Source organism: Mercurialis annua, linkage group LG5 (genome assembly GCF_937616625.2).
Source record: "Mercurialis annua linkage group LG5, ddMerAnnu1.2, whole genome shotgun sequence".
In the NCBI taxonomy this organism is placed as follows: domain Eukaryota; kingdom Viridiplantae; phylum Streptophyta; class Magnoliopsida; order Malpighiales; family Euphorbiaceae; genus Mercurialis; species Mercurialis annua.
Window position 1 is genome coordinate 660,247 of NC_065574.1, and position 21,515 is coordinate 681,761.

Genomic DNA, 21,515 nt, shown 5'->3' on the forward strand with positions numbered 1-21,515 from the left:
TAAAATTTGAAATTCAAATTGCAAATTCAAATCCATGTATCCAAACGCACTCTTACAAAATTGACTTTTAGAACAAATTAACAATCTTAATTCCTAATTTCCCAAATTCAATTTGCACAAAGTTAATGTACAATTTGATTACAGTTATACCCTAAAATACCGTTATGGTAGTGTTAAACTGTTACATGTGGTGAAAGTCTTGATGAAGATGCTGCAGTGCCTCTCTCTCAAATCACCGTCAGCTGCAACGTCAACGTCCGTACCAAACTCACCTCCGACGACCATCGATATCCACCACCACGACGGTAACTTCTCAGCTGATTGTCCAGTAGCATTTTGTTTTTTTATATGCATGTAACCTGTTTGTGAAAATGCCTGAATGAAATGTCTGTTTTGCTTCCCTACAGCCGGAACCTCAACTGATGGAACCCCAACTTCAAGCGCTATACAATCCCCGTGCATTAATCTTACTCGCGAATATACGCTATATATTCAGTCCAATTCGTACAACGAAATATGCTCTCGCATTCATCAAGATATCGAAACCGGAGAACAGATTGAATTCCATGTCAACAATGATGATGAAAATGCTCGTCAATTGCTTCTAAATCAAGTTCTCCACCCCAATCGCCAATGTGTAGAAGAGGCTCTCCGTCACGCCAAGCCCAACACTCTCACTCGCCTTGTCTCTGACTATTTTGATCACAGCGAAAGCACTACGGATCTCTGCCTCGTCCTGCACAGAAGCGTGTTTCGTGCTCGTGCTGTTTATAAACCTATACATAATCTACTTGAAGTCCTTCCTGTTGAACTGGAGTCACTTACTCAAGCACAGTGTGATTATGCTTACGAAATGTTTCTTCAGCTTGATCGAGTTGAAAACCCTTTTCCTTGCCCCGATAATCACAGCTTTCAGGGTCTTCGTGGTAGCTTTTCTGATTTAAAACAACAGCTAGATCGCAGACTTGTCAAGTCTCGTTCTCGGGTACGTTTAGTACATCGAGCGGCTGCTGCTTCCGCCCTTTGTGTGATCGGCACTGCGGTGTCCGTTACTATGGCTGCTCTGGTAATTTCAGGTCATGCGCTTGTTGCTATTGTCGCGTGCCCGTTTTGTGCAGTTGCAGGTCTTCCGAGGAAGCTTACGAACAAAGAGCTTGCCCATGTGAAGCAACTTGAGGCTGCATCGAGGGGTACTTTTGTGTTAAATGGCGATCTTGATACTATAGACCGGCTTGCGACTCGTTTGTTTGATTATATTGAAAACGACAAGCTTCTTCTTCGGATGGGATTGGAGAGGGGTTGTGACAAGCATCCTATTTCAGAGGTGTTGAAATACCTTAGGAAAAACCATCTTGATTTTATTGAACAACTCAAGGATCTTGAAGAACATATATGCCTTTACTTTAATGCTGTCAATAGGGCAAGAAGGCTTCTCTTAGAAGAGATACATGTTTTTCAGACTTCTGATTCCTGATGTTTACCCTCTTAGATTCCATACTGGTGGTATAATAAGGCTATACTTTATAGAGATAATTATTATCGCCTCCGGGAGTTACGTTCAAAATTATTATTTCCCTCTTGAATTTTAAATTCTTGCTGTTTCGCTTGGAGGCAACCGACATTAGTTCAACTGGCGGAAGAGAAATGAAAAGCTCGTAAAAGCCACTCCGGGCACTTTTCTCCATACGAATGATTGATTGAAGGACTTCTCGACTTTTAGGTATTAGATAAGTGAAATTCCCTCTGCCGGTTGATAAAAAAAATTCATCATTTGGATACTTGAATTATAAATTTCAAAAAGCTTCACATTTATATTTTTCTTACAGAAGTCTAAAATCTGTTAGCCTTGTTGGGTTACCAAATTGGCCAAGCCTTTTTGAACCAATTTGAACTTGCCTTTAATCAAGAACAATCTACAAAAGGGCTAGCAGTTGAAAGGAATTGCAAATATTTTGCCTAATTTTCCCAAAAAAAAATTAAAACTATATTTTGATCATTAAGTCGGATACATTACCGGACGCTCAAGTCCAGCCCGCTTGAATCAGACTTATTTATTAATTTTTATATAAATCTAACTCGTTTTATGAACGAGTTTAAATTCATATAATTAATTAATTTTTAATGTAATCTATAAAAACTTGACTTGAAATTGAAGAAATTTATTATAAATATCAAATTTAAATAATTGTTTTTTTTTAAATTGTGTGATAATATCAAAATAGTCGATTTTATTGAAACGGAGAAATATTAAGTTCAAACCGAGATCAATCTGAATCCGCTAAAACCTGAGTGATAAAAAAAGAGTAGACAAAAACAACATAATTTGGTGCAAATAATTTGGTTGGTCACATGTGGTTTTCTGGTCTGCCAAATGATGTAATACTTGACTGATTATAGGATATAGACATCTTCAAGTCTGCCATACTTGACCAATTTTAGAAACAACTAGACATTAATGAATGAGAGGAGGGGGAGGATGCTGATCATTTTGCATTTTTTTTAACAAAATTTTAAGAATAATACGATCTTTAAAACGTGCCAATACCGGGCATCACTTTTTATTTCTTTTCAAAAACAAAAACAACATGTGCACATTTTTAGGTAAAATTTCGCTGACTTGGACACCTGATAGGAGTGCCACGTGTCATGCCACGTCAGCAAAAACACCGCTAAAAATTGCCGATGTTATTTTTGAAAAAAAATGAAAGGTGGTGCCCTAAATTGACACGTTTTAAAAGTCGTGTTATTTTTGAGATTTCGTGTACAGGTGGTGATTTTATATATTTTTTTTATTTAGACTTATGAAATTCAGATACAATTTACTCCTACTAGTAATAAACTAATTCCATTTCTTCCCCATTAGAGTGTTAATTTAATTGCATTTCATTGTCATAAAAATACCATATTTTTATTTCCTTGTGCTATATCTATGAATTTATTATCGTCTTGCAACAAGAATTATTTAATGAAGTATGGGCAATAATAATTTTTTAATTATTTCAAATAATGAATGCAGATAATTGCCAATATATTTTAGGGTCTCTGTTTTGTTTCTAATAATTTTTAGGGTCTTTATCAATTCCCAACATTTTGCTCTAATTATAACCAATTGTCCGACCCGTCTAAATTAACAAATATAATCAATGATGTAACAAATAGTTGTAGATTTTATTTAAATTTTATAAACTTTGTTTTAAAATAAATTTAAAAATTAAATTAGTTTCAACAATCAGAAACTAATGTATAGTCAACTGGTAGAAAAATAGCTATGAATTTTGATAAATATTGTGGAAAGAGATTTTTTACCCTTTTAAAAATCAAGAACTTAATTTTTTTTAGTTATTGTTTCTAGATATAAATATTGATTTGAATAATATTTAAATTTGATATAGATAATGTTTTTTAAATAGGACTTCTGTACATGGCTATAACTATTATTAATATCTTATCTAATATGATTGGATGATATTGAATACAAAACCATCCCTACGTATACAAGTTATGTGCTAATTTCCAAGGCATTAATTCATCAAAAAAGATTCCAAGGCATTAGTTGGCTTTCAAGTTTCAAACTTATGCAATTATTTTTTTGTCCATCAAATAATTAAGTACTATATAATATAATGTTTTAAGAGAGTTTATCGAATATATAACCGTTGCACTATGTTATATAATTTACAGTAAGATAGTGAATATTTACTTTTGTTATCATTGAATATTTTACATGGCTACCGCATCACTCGTTTGTTACCGTGTTGTATAAATTTATGGTTCCCAATTATCATTATTTATATGCTTTTGTTTGTCTTATAGGTTATGGTATGTTTTGTTATCAACTTCAAGAAATATAGGGGAGTGATGCCTGACAAACATTCAGCTCGATTCCTGGTTAATGGTCTCGATTACAACAATTAATTAGCATATATTTTCGAACTAATATATATTTGTACTAATCTATGAATCGTGTTTCTATATGATCTTATTAGCCAGGACTATAATATTTTCCCGCACTGTTTTCTTGAAAAGGATGGAGAAAAATACAGTCAAATAATATTATTGAAAAAGTAAATAGCAAAAAATAAAAGAGAGGGAATGAAAGAAAAAATAACAATAATAACAGGCGGATTTAGAAATTTTAAACGATGAAATTTATAATATAATAAAAAATTATATATAATAACTATATAATATTAAATAATAATATAATTTACTTACAATTATCTTTGACGAGTTTTTATATTTTAAAAATATTAAATAATTACATTTTAACTCAAATATTAAACATATATTTTTAATGTCGGTTATTAAAAAAATCATTCAACTTTTGATCATTTATTTCATTTTGTAAATCACTCTTTATTAATTTTATTATTAATTTTTTTTTACTCGAGTTTATTCACGACGTGTTGAATCATATAATTGAAAAAACAATAAATGACTATATTCAACTATAGTTAGATAGTGATTTATCTTTTACAGTATTCTCAGCATGAGTCATAAAAATAAGCATAAATATATATATATATATATATATATATATATATATATATATATATATATATATATATATATATATATAAATTGTGTAGTTTTTAACTATATATTTATATATTATCTACGTTAAAAAAACATATCATCTCACATCCCAATCTTTTTAAAATTTTGATCCTGTAATTCGTTTATGTTTTATGCGTCATTTTCCGTAAAATGATGTTGTTTTTATCGTGTGAATGACTAAAACAATGTCCTATAAAGCACTTAGAAATGAAAGAATTGTACATATGATACCACATTTTTTAGATCATGTCTAAATTAAAAAAAATAGAGAAAACAATAATTTTTAAAATTATTATTTTCCGGAAAATCGAGTGTAGTTACCAAAAGGCCTAATTACTTAAAAACCACCCACCTTGTAACTTTTTTTTATTATGACTTTGGAAAATTTTCATTTTATGTTTCATCTGTACCCTAAAATTAAATTTTTTGACAATTTAATTAATGTAAGGATGAAAATATTAACAACAATTAAATAGAAGAATTATATCATATTTTTTTTATTTAAAAAAATACAAATAAAAAACTAATTTAAACTCTTTTTTAAAGAAAAATAGGTCAATTCAATTCATTAGTATAGAGATAAAACATAAAAATTGAAAATAGGGTACAATTGAATTTTTTTTTAAATTATAGTATAAATAAAAAAACTGACAAGGTGAGTGGTTTATAAATAATTAGGCCTTACCAAAACGAAGGTAGATCTTAATTTGGTTCCTATACGCAAGAGTAACATCATCATGACTTGTTGCTTTGCATGTGACAAACACATCAACGCCATGTCTGTATATAAAAGAAATGACCGCTACATACGCCGGCTCTTCTTGTCTTCTTCTTCTTCTTGCAGTTTCAGCTGCTGCATAGTATTATTTTCTTGATTTTCCCGGTCACTCCCATTCTTTCTTGATACTATAACACTTTAAAAAAACCTTCTGTTTCTTGTTTTCTTTGTAAAAATACAAAAAACCTATTCATATCCCGTTCTTGATTTTCTTCTTTCCGTTTTCTTGATCCTTGATTGCTTCTATGTACTCAAAGATTTGCAGTTTCTTGCATTCTTTATGTTAAAACAATTCAAGAATCAGATCTTTTATCTCAAAATTTGATCAATCACCGGCGAGTTTTTAATCTCCGGTGAAAGACGAAGGGTAGAAGAATACCATAATGGTTTTTTGGTTTCTTTGTATTGTTTTAGCAACTCTCAGTACATCGGCAGAACCACAACCAGAACCTACGGTTGTTAATGATACGGTGGCGCTTCTTGGTTTCAAGAACTCAGTCTCTCAAGACCCTTCTAATCTTCTAGCTCGGTGGATACCAAATTCTGATTACTGCAGTTGGTATGGAGTTACTTGTAATGAACTGTCCAAGAGAGTTGTTGCTTTGAACTTGACTTCCACGTCCACTCTGGCCGGAACTTTGCCGGATTCTGTTGGAGACTTGACGGAGCTTAGAGCTTTGGTTATTACTCATAATGCTTTTTCAGGTGACATTCCTCTTAGTATTAGGAAGCTGCAGAATTTAGAAGTTTTGGAGCTGCAAGGAAATAATTTTTCTGGGAGAATTCCTGAGAATCTTGAGTCTCTTGTATTGCTTAATTTATCTTCTAATTCATTTTCTGGTGAAATTCCTGATGGTTTAATTGGTTATGGAAGATTAGAGGTCATTGATTTGTCAAATAATCAGCTTACTGGTGGGATTAAAGTCAATAATTTGAGTCATTGTTCTTTCTTGAAACATTTGAAATTGTCTAATAATTTCTTGAAAGGGAATATTCCTAAGGAGATTGGTAAGTGCAAGAATTTGAGGACTTTATTGCTTGATGGAAATATTTTACAAGGTAAGATTCCTTCTGAGATTGGTCAGATTTCTGAGCTTAGAGTTTTTGATGTTTCCACTAATTGTTTCTCTGAGAAAATCCCAAAAGAGCTTGCAATTTGTAGGAAATTGTCTGTTTTAGTATTGACTAATTCTAGCAATTTTGTTGGTGGTGATATAAATGGTGGATTGGATGATGATAGTAAATTAGAATTCAATGCTTTTGATGGAGGCATTCCTTCCGAGATCTTTACACTTCCGAGTTTGCAGATTTTGTGGGCGCCGAGAGCGAATCTCGGTGGCCGGTTGCCTGGAAACTGGAGTGACCAATGCTCTTTGAGAGTAATCCATTTAGGCTTCAATTCTTTCAAGGGTGTAGTTCCAAAAAGTTTGGAAATGTGCAAGAATCTCGCTTTCTTGGATTTGAGTTCTAATTATTTGGAGGGCTATCTTCCAATGCATCTGCAAGTTCCATGTATGTTATATTTCAATGTAAGTCAAAACAATCTGTCTGGTGTTCTTCCGAGTTCTCCTAAAGGCTGGTGTGATAGTGCTTTTAGTATGATCTCTTTTGGTCAAGATCACAGCTTGCTTGAAATAGAAGATGTAAAAGTTGCGTACTCTTCTATTCCTGTTTGGAGTACTCAGATGATTAGTTCTTTCGGGTCGACGAAAGAGGATGATTTTATTATTGTTCATGATTTTAGTAGGAATCAGTTTTCTGGTCCATTGCCTGTGTTTTCAGTAGGAGATGAGTTATTAGCTACTAAGAAGAACAAGCCTGCATACAGATTGTTGTTGAATGAAAATATGCTTAACGGGTCTTTTCCGGATAAACTAATTTTGACATGTAACAATCTAATGAGCTTTTCTGTGAATCTGAGTGCAAATTTTATATCAGGTGAGATTCATGAGGGGTTGTTTCTCAGCTGTCCACGGATTATGCAGTTTGAAGCAGCATATAATAGGATTCGAGGTTCACTGCCTTCCGATATTGGAAACTTGACGATTCTTCAGTATTTTGACATCAGGGGGAATTTATTGTCAGGATCTCTGCCAAATCAGATTGGCAACTTGACATATCTGAAATCTTTTCTTCTTGGAAGGAACAGTTTATCAGGAAATATTCCATCTCCACTTGGTCAATTGAGTTTTCTTACGGTTCTTGATCTGTCTCATAATGCTGTAGCAGGATCTATCCCAGCTAGTTTAGCAAATGCCAGAAATCTTCAAGTAGTGCAACTTAACAGCAATGAACTTTCTGGCGAAATACCGACATCTTTTTTAACTCTTTCGAATCTCATTGTATTAGATGTTTCTTTCAATAAACTTTCTGGTCATATACCCCATTTTCAGAATCGAATAATTAACTGTGATTGGTTCAAAGGTAATTACTTTCTTGAACCGTGTCCGTTGTTTACAAACTCTGCCATTGATTCGAATGAAGATGAAAAACGGCACAGGAAAAGAAATTTAAAGTCTTTAATAATCACTGTAGTGATTCCTGCTTCTTCTGCTGTAGTTTCTGTTTTCATGGTAGCAACTCTGATCATCATTCTTCGAAAACGACAGTTTAGTAGACGAATCTCCAGAGGCAAAGTAGTAGTAACTTTTGCAGATTCTCCAGCTGAACTGAGCTATGAGACTGTGGTTAGAGCTACAGGGAATTTCAGCATCAGAAACCTGATTGGCTCTGGTGGGTTTGGTTCAACTTACAAAGCAGAACTAGCACCAGGTTACTTTGTAGCAGTAAAAAGGCTTTACTTAGGTAAATTTCAAGGAATACAACAGTTCGATGCAGAGATTCGAACTTTAGGTAGAATTCGACATAAGAATCTTGTTACTTTGATTGGATATTATATGGGAGAATCTGAAATGTTCTTGATTTACAATTATCTTTCGGGTGGAAACCTCGAAACTTTCATTCACGAAAGACTAATCAAGAACCTACAATGGTCAGTGATTTTCAAAATCGCTTTTGATGTAGCTCAAGCTCTAGCTTACCTCCATTACTCATGCGTGCCACGTGTACTGCACCGGGACATCAAGCCTAGTAACATCCTGCTAGATGATGAGCTCAACGCCTACCTATCGGACTTCGGTTTGGCTAGGCTCATAGAAGTTTCTCAGACACACGCCACAACGGATGTGGCTGGCACATTCGGTTATGTTGCACCCGAATATGCAACTACGTGCAGGGTTTCCGATAAGTCCGATGTTTATAGCTTTGGTATAGTTATGTTAGAGTTGATGTCAGGGAAGAAGTCACTTGATCCGTCATTTTCAGAGTATGGAAACGGGTTTAATATTGTTTCTTGGGCTAAATTGTTGATAAAAGAGGGAAGATTTGCTGAGGTTTTCTCTGTAGAATTGTGGGAAGCAGGGCCTAAGGAGAAGCTATTGGGAATGCTAAGGCTTGCTGCAAATTGCACTGTGGATTCTCTTTCTGTGCGCCCATCAATGAAGCATGTCCTTGAGAAATTGAAACAGTTGAAATCATTTTCAACATCTAGCTCATGAAATAAGGTATAGCTAAGAAGAATGAATCTACTCTCTCGGGAAGCATCAAAGATGAAGCTGCATTTGTTTGCAGGATTTCAGGTAATATATGTTTCCTATGCCATGAGCTTCTTTCTATTGTTTAAGATATTTCCATTGGCACATTAACATTAGAAACTGCGGAAACACCGAAACGAGAAATGGCGAAATGATATTTTTTTTTTACAAGAATAGGTTATACATATATAAAGTTTCGGAGTTTCATAAGCGTTTTACAAAATATAGGATTCTAGAAGTTCAAGTGCAATATAATAAACTGCAGATAGATCATGCAAATTTTATTATCATGACCATATGCAACAATTTTACAAGCATTGTCCTCATAAAGGCTCATCATGATGTTGCATGTTTAACTATGAACCTTAGAAATTTTAATTTTGCAAGAAAAAAACATTCCAAAAAAATTAATTTGCAGTTTCTTTTCTACAGATGTATTCTCTCAAGCTCCTCTAGCTACGAATCACGGTTGATGATCACCTACACGGCTGAAAACGGAAAAGGTAAACTTTGAACTTGCATCTTCGTTCAACCTTTTCGCTTCCCTAGACCTCATAATTCACCTCTTACTTCTATCTTTCCGCAGAAGAATCAAATTATAGCTTGTTGGGGGAGTGAAAGATGTCAAATCCTCAACCAACAACATACTTTTCGCCATATTCGGACATTTTACTTCAATTTTACAGAAGTTCGGGGAACTGGAGGCATAAACACTACTCTCATGCTATTTACTAATTCCTTGAAATAGTTTTTGATAGAATGATGCATTGATGACAAGGTACAATAGGCAATTTATGTATCGAAAGAAAAATAACCTTTTGTTAAGTGATCAAACTAAATACAGAGTTTCGGAGTTGCATAATCATTTTGGAAATAAAAATGAAATGCAGACTCGATAAATTTCCGTGCAACGTAGTTTGTCAGTATCTCGAAGTGTTATTACCCCGTTTAGCCTTCATGACCATCTCCTCTGTTGTTGTACCAATTTTGTCATTAGCATGTCTCAAGTCTACACATGTATAGCTTCCACGAGTGTCCTGAGTTTAACAATCTTCCTCATTTCAATCATTCAATCACTAGAAATGAATTATTTCATGTAAAGAAAAGAAAATCTCACTTGAACAATAAGTCCGAGCTTCTCTAACTTCTGAACAGCATCATCTACATCAAAATTGCAATTCTCGCCGAATTCTTGTTTAATAAGATCCTCGCACCGCTGATCAAGTTCCTACTTCAGATCATTACAGAACTATGCATTAGCTTTGTTGCACAGAAACAAAAACACTGAAACATGAATGATATTTAATCAAATACCTTTCTACTGGCTGTTCCTTGCTCCATCAATACAAAAAATGAAACAATCACCTCTTTTACCTGAAAAAAACATCTGAAGAGTGATGCTTGAATTTTTTTAGTATCATAACATACAAAATAATTTCTAGTTTTCTGCTTACTTCTTGTTGGATCACATCATCACACAAATGTAGAAGAGTGCCTCTTCCACTGTCAAGTTGTTTGTTATACACAGACTGTGTGATTAAGCTCTGATAGCTAACCAAATTACTCTGAAACCTGTAAGAAACCATACAAACATTAGCCTACATAACCTATCCGCGCATGTTTTAAACGAAATGTAAGAACAGAAGGGCATGTAAAAGATTTGACAGAAAAGAATTCACTTAACGTGAAATAAGTTTTAACACAATAACCGACGACAGACGTGAGGATAGCGAAAATAACCCGAATATCTGCTGTAGGACTGCTAAGAGAACTAATTACAGTAACCTGTACACATAGAAACAAATGATTTGTCACTGGAAAGAATCTCAAGACTCAAAATCCAATACATTATTAATTCAAACTTAGATTGTAATCGCTGACCAGTCCTATTACAGCAGAAACAATGAATTTGACCCAATCCATTGGAGTTAAACCTGGATTTTTCTTTTCTGGCTGTAAAATGCAACAAGTTCCAGGATTAAATGAACATGCTACAGAAACAGAAGAAGTTTCATTAAAAAACAGTAAGAACGGATTAGAACTCACGAGCACTATCTCCATATCAGCCATCGGAATGTTTCTGAAATGCTTAACGTATATGTTCCTCTCTGCTTCTTTTTTGCTTCCTTTTCTCCTGCAGATTTTACACTTAATATAATCAATTTCTTTCACATCTATATATTTAAGCTTACAGAAAGAAGAAAAAGGTCTATATATTTATACCTGTAGACGACAATTATACTCTGAAAAACAGGTTCTTGGATTGTGTTCTTGCCAAAAAGATTACAAAAACTGTGAAAACATGGAAGATAAACTTTCAGAGAACATTCATCAGAATGTAACTAAATTCGTGATTTGCAAGTTTTTCTTAAAAAAAAACCTGAGTTTCATCTTCTCTATACGAATTCTTTCAACATATAGATCATCCTCATCTGAATCTATACATATTTCAACAGATTTTGAATCTGTCCTACTTTCTTCATCTCTTGGCTTGCTGAAGAAAAGTGCTTTTAAACTACAAGTAAAACAAAACTCGGTTTCAGCAGAAAGATCATAGAACGACCAGTTTTTCCGAGGCGTAACACGAAAAGTTAATACTTACCAGGTAATTGTCAAGAAACACTTCCATATTCGTGCAATGATCGTGTTTATTTTTTGTTTAATAAAGAAAGCAGTCATCTTATCAATTCCAAACCCACGCCGGAAGACTATAAACTGAAAGTAAAACAGATCAATATTTTGCTTCATCAGCATCATGAACATCACATTTTCGGATGAATTTAAAACATTACCTTATCAGCAAAGTCTGGGAGGTTATCATGAGGATGCTTTGCGAAGTACCTTGTAAACAGCTTCTTGTCAAGCTAAGATAGAATCAGAAATCACGAAAAAATACAGTTAATGAATGTTTTTTACATATGTAATTAGGAGTATGATTTGTGTATACCTTAGTTTCATCGACTACAATCGGAAGATTTAGACGATATTGTGCAGAAAGAGCAACATTAATCTCATCATCAGTTGTTATTTTGAAATTACTCTTCTCCATCACCTGCAAAACAACAGAAGTATTGTATTGAGATGAAAGAATCAATGCATGATATGAACATTACAGGATTAAGTATTTCTGCGGTTACTGAAATGCAATTTTTTTTCAAAACGGCTACTGGCTTGCTGATTGGGACGAGGCAAAGATGTACAATCAAGCGGCAAGTCAGTAGCTATTTTATAGAAAAGCAATAGTTCGGTAAAAAAAATGTAACTTTTCATAATTCTGTAATTGTTTTGTGATTTTTATATTTCAGTAGGTCTCGTAAAAAAGTTATAGTTCGGCAATTGCAAAAATATTTAATCCGAACACTGTCAAGAACTTGTATATGTACCTGAAACAGGCAGCTTAAGAACTGATGCTCACAAGTATCAATATCTTCAGGGGAAAGATTCTGCTGCTGCAATTTCTTGGCACCATGAATAGGCTCAAATAGAGCATATAATTGCTACACAGAAACATTATTAGTTAATCAATCATGCATAATTTATATAATGCATGAAAGATTAAAAATTCAACAGAATTAACCAACCATAAGATCCTCAAATTGCAGAAGATACCATGCTCGAATTGTATACTCAACTCTCTGGCAAAGCTTTAAGAACTCATCACGATCAGATCTTTTCTCTGCAATTGAAACACCGATCCCTCATCATGATCCAATCCAAAGAAACAGCATGTATAATTTAGGCTATTTGCATATAAAATCTCCACCTTTCGCGTTTGTAGTCATTTAAGCACAATGTTTCAAACTTGGCATAAAAATGTCTAAGCTTTCATATTTTGGCATTTTATGGTCCAAAGTAATTATCTAATGTCGTTTCGATCATTAAAACCATCAAAGCACATCGTTTGGTGAAAAAAAAAATACATTGGTGCTAGAAAATGCCAAGAAATGAAAAGTTGGACATTTTTCTGTCAAGTTTTAAAACTTATACTTAAATCGCTATAACACGAAAGCTTAAGATTTTATAGGTAACGAAGAGATGATACCTATGCGATCAGATAAGGCAGCAATGAGCTTGTGCTTGAGGATTGGAATTACAGATTCTCTCTCTAAATGAATTATATCTTTCTTCTTTTTTCCCATTCTTTATGATCCTCCCAAGAATTCTTGTATTGATTAAATCTTTTTAAGTATATTTTTATTATGTTGTTGTTTGATAAAAGATGATCAAGAACATGAAAATTCTGGTTTTCAGTTGGTTTTGTTTGTTGTTGAATATGGATTTGAGATTGTTAGAATGCTCTTCGGTTGAGAATGTTTGGCGCTTAAATTTGAGCGGCATTCAGGTTCCTTAGATAAAAATGATTGACTGTGCTGTGTGCATAAGTTCATTTCATGATAACTCGATCACTAACCATTGAATCAGAATCATGTGTGTATTTTTTTTTTATTCATTGCCTATCACATTTACTTTTATTGGTAAACAATATATTTGGGTCCTTGTATTTGTCCATTTTTGGCTTTGGATCCCTACATATTTATTTCTCAATATTAAGTCCCTATATTTCTAATTTTACAGATGTAAGGCCATTCCGCCATGGATATAAACAATATATACTTCACATGCAATTAGTGCGATTGAAATAAAAAAAATTATTAAATTTTTAAAATTTAGTCCCTAAATTTCTTTTTATTGATATTATTACTTTCTCCGACTGTTTTCTTTAGCTCATGAATTGACATTGTTAACGTTTTTTAATTGACCGAGGGACTTAAGGTCTATAAAATTAAAAGTGTAAGATTCAATGTTGATAAATAGAAGTGTAGAAATCCAATATCAAAAATAGAACAAGTGCATAATTTAATCCAAAAATGTGTTATGTCTGTTTTACTAGATATGCCATTTTTCTTAGGTTTAGATAAAAGTTAAATTATCAAGTATAATGTATTTACAATTTCAACATAAATTTTAATTTTTACAATTTGAGCGTACAAATGTTTTTGCTGTTCAAATCACAAATTGAAAGTTTATCGTTCGAATCACCAATTGAAAATCTCAAAAATCAAATTTTCAATGGTGATCCAGTTCCAACAAAAATTTATATTTTGTATTGCAAAAAATAAATTCATGTTGAAACTATAAAACATGTTATATTTCATGATATAATTCAAGATTTTATTTATATTTAACCCCTTTTCTTTTGAGTGTTTATCTCATATAACCGTTGCGCCACGCCATTTTTACAACAAGCCAATGAGTATTTGCGATAGAGAATCTTTTAATTGTTACTTATTTTTTTTATTTAATTTTCCACATGACTAACACACTATTGATTTGTTGCACGAATGACATGGCGCAACGGTTGTGTTGTATAATTTTTTCCTTTTCTTATTACAAAAGGGGAAGTTCAACCTTAAACAATATATGTATCTACTGTTAAGCATGTCTGCTAAAATAACAATAATAAGAATATCAATTGGATACAGTTTAGTTGAATGAAATCATTATCAAGATCTTTTATTGGTATAAAGAAGAAAACAAAAGCCTAAAAAAACTTAGCAAAGGATATTAATTACGATCATAAGTAATTCCTTGAACATCATGAATTCAACAAGCAACGAGGCTTCCTGGAGGCTCGTCATGCCAAGCTATACCAATCTTGAATTCGAAACTCTAGCGCATCAATTAAAAAAGAAAGAACAAGAGAAAGTCTACTTCGTTAGCCTATATTTCAATTAATTATTTAATATCTTTATATAAACAATAATAAGAGTAATACCAGCATAAACATTAAAAACCAAGTAGAATTGTTTAACTACAAAAAAAAGAACCCTAGCTATTTGAAGGAAAATATATTCTTCAAGAACTCGAAAAACTCAGTTGAATAATAAATACCCACGTCATCATCTTCCAAATACATGTCTCGCCATGATCTGGTGAACGTTTTCTTGTATCACAAGTTATTGGAAGTAGAGTAGCTACTGAATGTAGAACAAGGCATTGTATAATTTGTATTACTGTTGTATTTATAGACAATTGTAACAACTTCTTGGTTTGTTTTGATTGGTCCATTAAATAATTGAGTCGATTTCTTATTGGGCAGAAAAGTTTGCTATTTTAATCAATAATCCTTTTCCAAATAGGAAACAATACTGAAACATTGCAAAAACCCAGTATTTGATTAGGGCTGTCCAATTAAATGCCGGTTTAACAAACTAATATTTAGGTTAATTTTAGATACTGAAATCCTTTACAAGAAATCTCATTTGTATGAAATTAAAATATCAGAAGAAAATAAAATTTTTAAATACAAAGAAAAATAAATAATTTTGACATAGTTTATATACTGAGTTAGGTAACTATCAATAACGGTAATAAAAGCATATGAATTATGTTGATAGATGGTTATAATTTATATGCATATAGTTTTGGGGGCATAATGTGTCTCTATATAAGGTGTTAGAGAAATTCACCTTCCAAAGATCGAGCATTAAGAATGAGCAATTTCCTGTTTTGCCAGTACAAGTTCTTCAGTAGTGGTGCCAATAATATCGTTAGCTTGTTTTAGTGCCACGCAACTATACTGACCATCGGTATCCTGTATTCCAAAATATAATCGAGTTGGAATATATGTTGAATGTATAATCTAGTCTAAAAGCAACTAACATTGGCATAACTGGTTTTATCCCTGGAGAGAAATTTCACAAGATTCGTCATATTTTACGCATAGATTGCCAATTTGCATGCATTCTCCTCTTATTTCACTTGCACAAACTCAATTCAGGAACATTGAAAAGCTATGATTCTGTCTATGAAAACCTCAAACAGTATGATGAAGGGTATATATTGGGAAGCCAAATATCACATAAACTAAAACGATATTATTCTACTTAAAATGACGAAATATTGCACCCTATAACAGGGAGCTTAGGAAGAACTCCACTAATAAGATGGATGATTCGTCAACTTAAATGAAATATATTCTGATTTATCAATTGTCATTTATGGAGAAAATAGGCTCTCACCTCAGTAACAATGCCCAGCTTCTTTAATTTTTCAACTGCATCATCCACATCAAAGTTACATGTCTCTCCAAACTCTTTTTCAATTAGTTGTTCACAATGCTTATCCAAGTCCTATCCCAATCATCATAGAATTACAATTAATATTGCTGCACGAGATCCATGTCGCATGTTGTATCTTCCGGTAATCAGAAGACTGAAACATAATATTAGACAGAGTGGGAACTTATCTGTACCTTCATAGTAGCTTTGCCTTTTTCCATCAATGTAAAAAAAGAAACAATTACTTCTTTAACCTGAAAAGAAGAAGAGTAAGTTTACCCACACGTAGGAGATGATAGTTGAATGCAAGATTTTCCGGAAGTTTGGGCTGTGTCGGAACCTTTCAAATGTCTGAATATGAAAATGTTACTGCCCTACAGATTATCTCTCAACATCCTAAGCATAACTTTTGGAAGAAAAGAAAAACTTCAAATTATGCAAAAACCGCAATTAAATTTGTGTATAATGCTCACATAATGATACTTGAAATCTGAGATGAGCACATTTAATAAAGGCCGAAGGTACAAAAAAACCCTTGTAGTTTTCATAAAAGTACAAATCAGCCCTTTTACTTTTTTGAGGTATAATTAAGCCCTTTTTGTTTTCAAAAAGAACAAATAACCCCTTTCATCCAGCATCATTAGAAACACTCATTAATGGTTGACATGTCTTTCATAATCATATAGGAAAAAAATTCAAAAATAATTTTAATGTTTAAAATATTTACCGAAAATTTGAGGGGGTAAGTGTCCCAAAAGTAAACTAAAAGGGTTTATTTGTTCGATTTTAAAACAATAAGGGTTTAATTGTTCAATTTTAAAAACACGAGGGCTTAACTGTGTCCCAAAAAAGTAAAAGGGCTGATTTGTACTTTTGAGAAAAAGTCGAGGGTTTTTTTTTACCTTCTGCCTTTAATAAACAAGCTAACTATCTCTAGGTCATCAGCACATTTAATACACATCAGAAAGGTAATATCATGGTCAAAAACTCAAAATTTAAAACTCACTTCCTGTTGAATGACATTATCACACAGGTGAAGGAGTGAGCCCCTTCCACTATCCAGTTGTTTGTCATACACAAATTTTGTAATTATTGTCTGATATGCAGCCAAGCTCTGTTGATACCTGCAGGTACTTAAAATTAATAGCCACATCTGTTATCATGAGAAAGGCAGGATAAAGAAAAGAAAACAAAATACAGAGCCCCAAATCTGCAAAATCAGCACTCCAGTTTGTGAAACTAGAAATATAAGAAGTTCATGATCCACTATATTACGTGAAAATAAACTTCTTTAATTGCCTATCTCGGTCAATTTGTTACACAGAGATTTTCTTGTACATTCAGATATACAACCAACATACAAGATCCATATTGTTCATGTGAACAATACATTTAGATGGGCCTAAAAATCAAAAGAAAAGAAAGATAATTGGAGAGTGAGGTGAAGAGGCTGTACGAGATGTATATCTTAGCACAGTAACCAATCACTGGAGAAAGGAAAGCAAAAATGACCCAAGGATCAGCCTTATGCACATCAATCGAACTAATTACAGCAACCTGCGGAGGAAGTAAAGGAAGGATAAGTATATCTGCAGAAAACGGAAATCCAAACTATACCGCCTTATCCTTTTTTCATTTAACAAAACTCACCAGCCCAACTACAGCAGAAGCCAAGAATCGCACCCAGTCCAATGGAGTTAACCCAGGATTCTTCTTTTCTGGCTACGCAAGGCAAAACAAAGTTTCAACTCTAGGTGATATGGTACTATGATACCTTATCATCAAAGAAAAAGGAGCCTTGGAAAAGAGAAAATAGCTAAAATCTCACAACTCACAAGAACTATTTCCATATCAGCCATTGGAATTTTCTTGAATTGCTTCACATATATTCCGCGTTCCTGTTTTGTTTTGGTACTTGCTCGCCTGATAAATCAGTGTTCTTCATTGTGTTAAAAGATTTAATATTACCTTTCCAGAATAAATTTTCTGAAATGGCTCAAGATACTGGTTCAGTTATCACATGCCCCTCGGGTAAGTAAAGAACCACACAGCTCATGAGACTAAAAGCTGGAAAAGACATCTCAATGATAAAAAAAAGAAAATGAAGATAAAGATGTACCTGTAAACAACAATTATCCTTTCGAATGTGGGCTCTTGTATTCTAGCCTTGCTCAGCAAATTTCGGATACTTAGAAACACAGCAAGAATTAAAATATCATTAGGTAGTCTCAACTGTATCAACATAAGCAAATTAAGCCAATCAAGGGAATAATATTTGGCTGTTTGTATTTAGAATATGCCAATATTTATATTATTAAACTTCAATGAAATTCATTGCTAAATCTACAATGCCAATCCTTCCAACTATTTGGAATGCCACACAACAAGCTTCAAGATCGGATGTTTAACTATATAAGGTTTTAAATCTGCAAGCATTACAGTGAAAACCATGAGAATTCAGATGAGATGCACAACCTTATTTCCATATTTTCTAGACGAAATCTTTCGACAGTCAGATAGTCCTGATGTGCTTTGGCTTTAATCACATCATTATTCTTTAGATCGTTCTTTTTCCACACATTTGATCTTCTCGTCCAAAGAGTTCCTAGCCTGCAAACAGCATACCAGAGTTATTTATTTCTTTGGGAGAGGAAAGGGAGGAGGGAGGGGCTAGACAGTTATTGACACTAACTTACTCCCCATGATTTCATTAAGAAAAATGCATTCAGTTAATTAAATAAGGGCCAAGATATTCACTTTATAGTGCAGATGACAACTCTTACTGAAAGTTCAAAAATGGTTCAACACGTCATATAGCATGTCTTGCTATTAAAGACAGATAACTTTGAGCTACTTCTCTCTCAAATTACATCTTGTAAACAACCGAGTTTTTGCATCACTGGCCAACCTACTCACCTAATCAGGCTTGAGAGAAATGCCCAAAAGCGTGTAATGAGAATGTTCACTTTTTCCATGATAAAATAATCAGTCATATGATCAATTCCGATTCCTCGTCGAAATATGACATACTAGAAATGCAAAAACACGAAGTATGTTAGTTCTCTTGAGAAAGAGTTCACGGCATAAAAGATAAAATCTTGAAACTAGTAAGAGAGGTAAACTTCCTACAGTCTCTATTTAGTATCAGAAACAAAGTTCAGGGGCAGCACGTTGACACTGGGAAGAATCTTGCATATGACATAAATAGAATAAAACTCACACAATTAAGCAGCATAACAAGATAGTTAGGTAAGGAGAGACAAAAAGACTCTGTGTAAGTGACTAAAAGTGGCCAAGGACTTACTGACATTTCAAATATTTCATAAGCACATAATCAACAGATAAAAATATGTGCGAAGGGAATGAAACATGACAAAGTACAATTTAAGGGGATTAAACAAACAATCATGAGAGACAGATTAATCACAAAGTAGAAATGATTGTCCTCTTCCTTCACCCTTAACCGAACACAAAACATTATACCATATTTTATTTAGGACAATACTCAGAAACTACATTTACCAAAATACCTTATCAGCATAGCTGGGACGCATTACATTGCTGTGCTCAGCAAAGTACCTGCTCAGAAGTTCTTTGTCGAGCTACACTTATTGAAAGGAAAAAAAAGTGAAATGAGCAGTAAGAAAAATCTTCAGGTTATGCATGCAATGTAAAAGATGTTTACACACAAAACGCTAATGAATTGCCTAAGAAAACATACCTTGGAATCATCAACTACGATGGGAAGATTTAAAAGATACTTCCCTGAAGCAACATCAATCTCCTCATCAGTTGCCATTTTGAAGTTGCTTTTGTATATAACCTGTTTAACAACTAACATGTTAAAAATCCCATACAAGTAGTAATGCCACAAAAATGATAAATAGACATGTTGAAAAGCATTCCTAATACCTGAAACAAGCGAGTTAGAAAATTCTGTTCAAGTATATCAATTTCTCCAGAAGATAATTTTTTCTGCTCCAATTTCTGAGCCCCAGATTCAGGGTCAAAGAGTGAGTAAAGTTGCTGCAAAGACAAAATGTTTCATTCAATTTAATTAACAACAGAAAAAATGAACACCTTAATGAGAAGTTTAACTAAAAAAATTGACTACCATCAAATCTTCAAACTGCAAATGGTACCAAGCTCGAATCATGTATTCAGCTCTTCTGCAGAACTTTACAAACTCAGCCCTATCAGAAGCATCTCCTGAAGAACCACCAAAAACAGAAACTCCATCACAAGTCAAACATAGAAAAATTGTTAAATTTAAGGGTTATTGTCATAAAATATCCACACCTTTCGCGTTTTTTTTCATTTAAGCACATTTTACAAATCGTATCACCCCACATCCCAACCTTTCATTTTTTGACATAAACCTTTCATTTTTTGGCATCGTACAGCCCAAATGTTGCCTTATCCGATATAGTTTTAGTCATTCAAAACGGTCAAAATGACATTGTTTTTTTGCACAAAAAACGCCTAAAACGGCACTGGGCTAAATGATGAAAAGTTTCCAAAAGTTGGGATATGGGATCCCACATTTAGTAAAATGCGCTAAAATTGGAAAAACAAAAACGCGAAAGATTGATGATTTTTTTATGATAATAATCCTAAATTTTGAATTAAATTCCTGCTAAACTATACTCTAGAAAATGCAAATAACGTGTTAAATTTCAAGAATCAATGAACCAAAATTCTAAAAAAAAAAAAAACATTACCTAAGAGACTGGTGAAAGTGAGAATGAGTTGTGATTTGAGAATGGGAATCACAGTCTCTCTTTCCAATTGGATGATTTCTTTCTCCTTTTTCCCCATTTTGAGCTCCGATTGACCCAATTTCGATAATCAATCACCAAAATGTTGTTAAATTGCATCTCAACTCAATGAGGTAGCTAGTAGTATAATAAAGAAGAACATAGAGATTATTACCGTGAAGTGAAGGTAAAAAGATTCGAGATAAGAAGGAGTAGAATTTAGTTTTGGAATCCATTGATAGAGAATTGAAGCTTCCTTATGCCTACACATATTTGAATTCAATTCAAAATACTTTTAAGCAACTCTCTGTATATTAATCTGACCGTTTCTCGTCTTTTTTAATTAAGGGGTCTTTTAAAACCTCTCTTTTCTCTCAAACAAACCCTAGCCGTCTAGAATTTTTTTGTTGTTTTTTCTCTAGCAGCCGTCAATGATTTGATTTTGCTGTTGACGGTAGCCATCATTTTATATATATTAATTTAATTTTATAAATATAATAAATAGTCAATTCTTTTCCATTTTTTCTTAATGAGTTAAGATTTATCAACGAAGCGCAATTCAATAAACAAGAAGCGAAGATAAATTGAAGATCATCAACAATAAAATGAAATCGTTTATGAGCTATGTTAGGTTTATTTATTTTTCATTGTTTTTTTTTTTTTCTGAATGTTTTATTTTGTCCTTTCTTTGTGAAGGGTTTGTTGTCCTTCCTCTGTGGAAGGTTTGTTGTCTCTTTTTTATGAAGGTGGTGGTGGTTGAATCGGATGA

General features: G+C 33.1%; 4 protein-coding genes across 9 annotated transcripts; 2 read left to right on the forward strand and 2 right to left on the reverse strand.

Annotated features, from left to right (window-relative positions):
* LOC126679882 (UPF0496 protein At3g19330) lies at positions 1-1,812 on the forward strand. The gene is made up of 2 exons (XM_050374893.2): positions 1-305; positions 408-1,812. Exons 1-2 carry the CDS (start codon positions 203-205, stop codon positions 1,472-1,474), a joined length of 1,170 nt encoding a protein of 389 aa, XP_050230850.1. The 5' UTR covers positions 1-202; the 3' UTR covers positions 1,475-1,812.
* Positions 1,813-5,277: 3,465 nt separating this feature from the next.
* LOC126682435 (LRR receptor-like serine/threonine-protein kinase RPK2) lies at positions 5,278-9,839 on the forward strand. Its single transcript, XM_050378127.2, has 3 exons — positions 5,278-8,973; positions 9,361-9,431; positions 9,515-9,839. Exon 1 carries the CDS (start codon positions 5,719-5,721, stop codon positions 8,890-8,892), a length of 3,174 nt encoding a protein of 1,057 aa, XP_050234084.1. The 5' UTR covers positions 5,278-5,718; the 3' UTR covers positions 8,893-8,973; positions 9,361-9,431; positions 9,515-9,839.
* On the reverse strand, positions 9,643-14,271 carry LOC126682437 (uncharacterized). Of its 4 annotated transcripts, XM_050378130.2 has the most exons (15): positions 12,971-14,271; positions 12,510-12,604; positions 12,312-12,425; positions 11,876-11,980; positions 11,721-11,792; positions 11,531-11,643; positions 11,309-11,443; positions 11,152-11,220; positions 10,975-11,062; positions 10,810-10,881; positions 10,613-10,713; positions 10,383-10,500; positions 10,243-10,302; positions 10,046-10,156; positions 9,643-9,965 (listed from the first exon to the last, which is right to left on the reverse strand). In XM_050378130.2, the coding sequence occupies exons 1-15, from the start codon at positions 13,065-13,067 to the stop codon at positions 9,849-9,851; spliced, it is 1,467 nt and encodes a 488-aa protein (XP_050234087.1). In that variant the 5' UTR covers positions 13,068-14,271; the 3' UTR covers positions 9,643-9,848. The 4 variants fall into 4 exon arrangements, with proteins under 4 accessions (XP_050234087.1, XP_050234089.1, XP_050234090.1 ...); XM_050378132.2 differs by lacking the exon at positions 9,643-9,965 and having other exon boundaries at positions 10,067-10,156; positions 10,243-10,315; XM_050378133.2 differs by lacking the exon at positions 9,643-9,965 and having other exon boundaries at positions 10,070-10,159.
* An 85-nt stretch (positions 14,272-14,356) lies between these two features.
* LOC126682438 (uncharacterized) lies at positions 14,357-21,080 on the reverse strand. Of its 3 annotated transcripts, none has more exons than XM_056106000.1 (16): positions 20,711-21,080; positions 20,104-20,198; positions 19,902-20,015; positions 19,711-19,812; positions 19,520-19,591; positions 18,906-19,018; positions 18,465-18,599; positions 18,109-18,177; positions 17,825-17,912; positions 17,640-17,711; positions 17,446-17,546; positions 16,996-17,113; positions 16,184-16,243; positions 15,951-16,061; positions 15,399-15,523; positions 14,357-14,598 (listed from the first exon to the last, which is right to left on the reverse strand). In XM_056106000.1, the coding sequence occupies exons 1-15, from the start codon at positions 20,805-20,807 to the stop codon at positions 15,416-15,418; spliced, it is 1,455 nt and encodes a 484-aa protein (XP_055961975.1). In that variant the 5' UTR covers positions 20,808-21,080; the 3' UTR covers positions 14,357-14,598; positions 15,399-15,415. The 3 variants fall into 3 exon arrangements, with proteins under 3 accessions (XP_055961975.1, XP_055961976.1, XP_050234091.1); XM_056106001.1 differs by lacking the exon at positions 14,357-14,598 and adding an exon at positions 14,628-14,903; XM_050378134.2 differs by lacking the exon at positions 14,357-14,598 and adding an exon at positions 14,628-14,906.
* Between the last annotated feature and the right edge of the window lie 435 nt (positions 21,081-21,515).

Bases quoted from the DNA above. Each gene is read 5' to 3' on its own strand.
- LOC126682438 (XM_056106000.1), bottom strand. From the start codon at position 20,807: ATGGGGAAAAAGGAGAAAGAAATCATCCAATTGGAAAGAGAGACTGTG. The intron at 19,592-19,710 runs GTATGTTTTCTT...CAATAAGTGTAG, and splicing joins TCGTAGTTGATGATTCCAAG to CTCGACAAAGAACTTCTGAG. The intron at 16,062-16,183 runs GTACAGATAAGT...TGATTGGGATAG, and splicing joins AAGGCAAAGCTACTATGAAG to GACTTGGATAAGCATTGTGA.
- LOC126682437 (XM_050378130.2), bottom strand. From the start codon at position 13,067: ATGGGAAAAAAGAAGAAAGATATAATTCATTTAGAGAGAGAATCTGTA. The intron at 11,981-12,311 runs GTACATATACAA...GTTGTTTTGCAG, and splicing joins TCTTAAGCTGCCTGTTTCAG to GTGATGGAGAAGAGTAATTT. The intron at 11,444-11,530 runs GTAAGTATTAAC...TTTTACTTGTAG, and splicing joins TGTTTCTTGACAATTACCTG to TTTAAAAGCACTTTTCTTCA.
- LOC126679882 (XM_050374893.2), top strand. From the start codon at position 203: ATGAAGATGCTGCAGTGCCTCTCTCTCAAATCACCGTCAGCTGCAACG. The intron at 306-407 runs GTAACTTCTCAG...GCTTCCCTACAG, and splicing joins CGATATCCACCACCACGACG to CCGGAACCTCAACTGATGGA.
- LOC126682435 (XM_050378127.2), top strand. From the start codon at position 5,719: ATGGTTTTTTGGTTTCTTTGTATTGTTTTAGCAACTCTCAGTACATCG.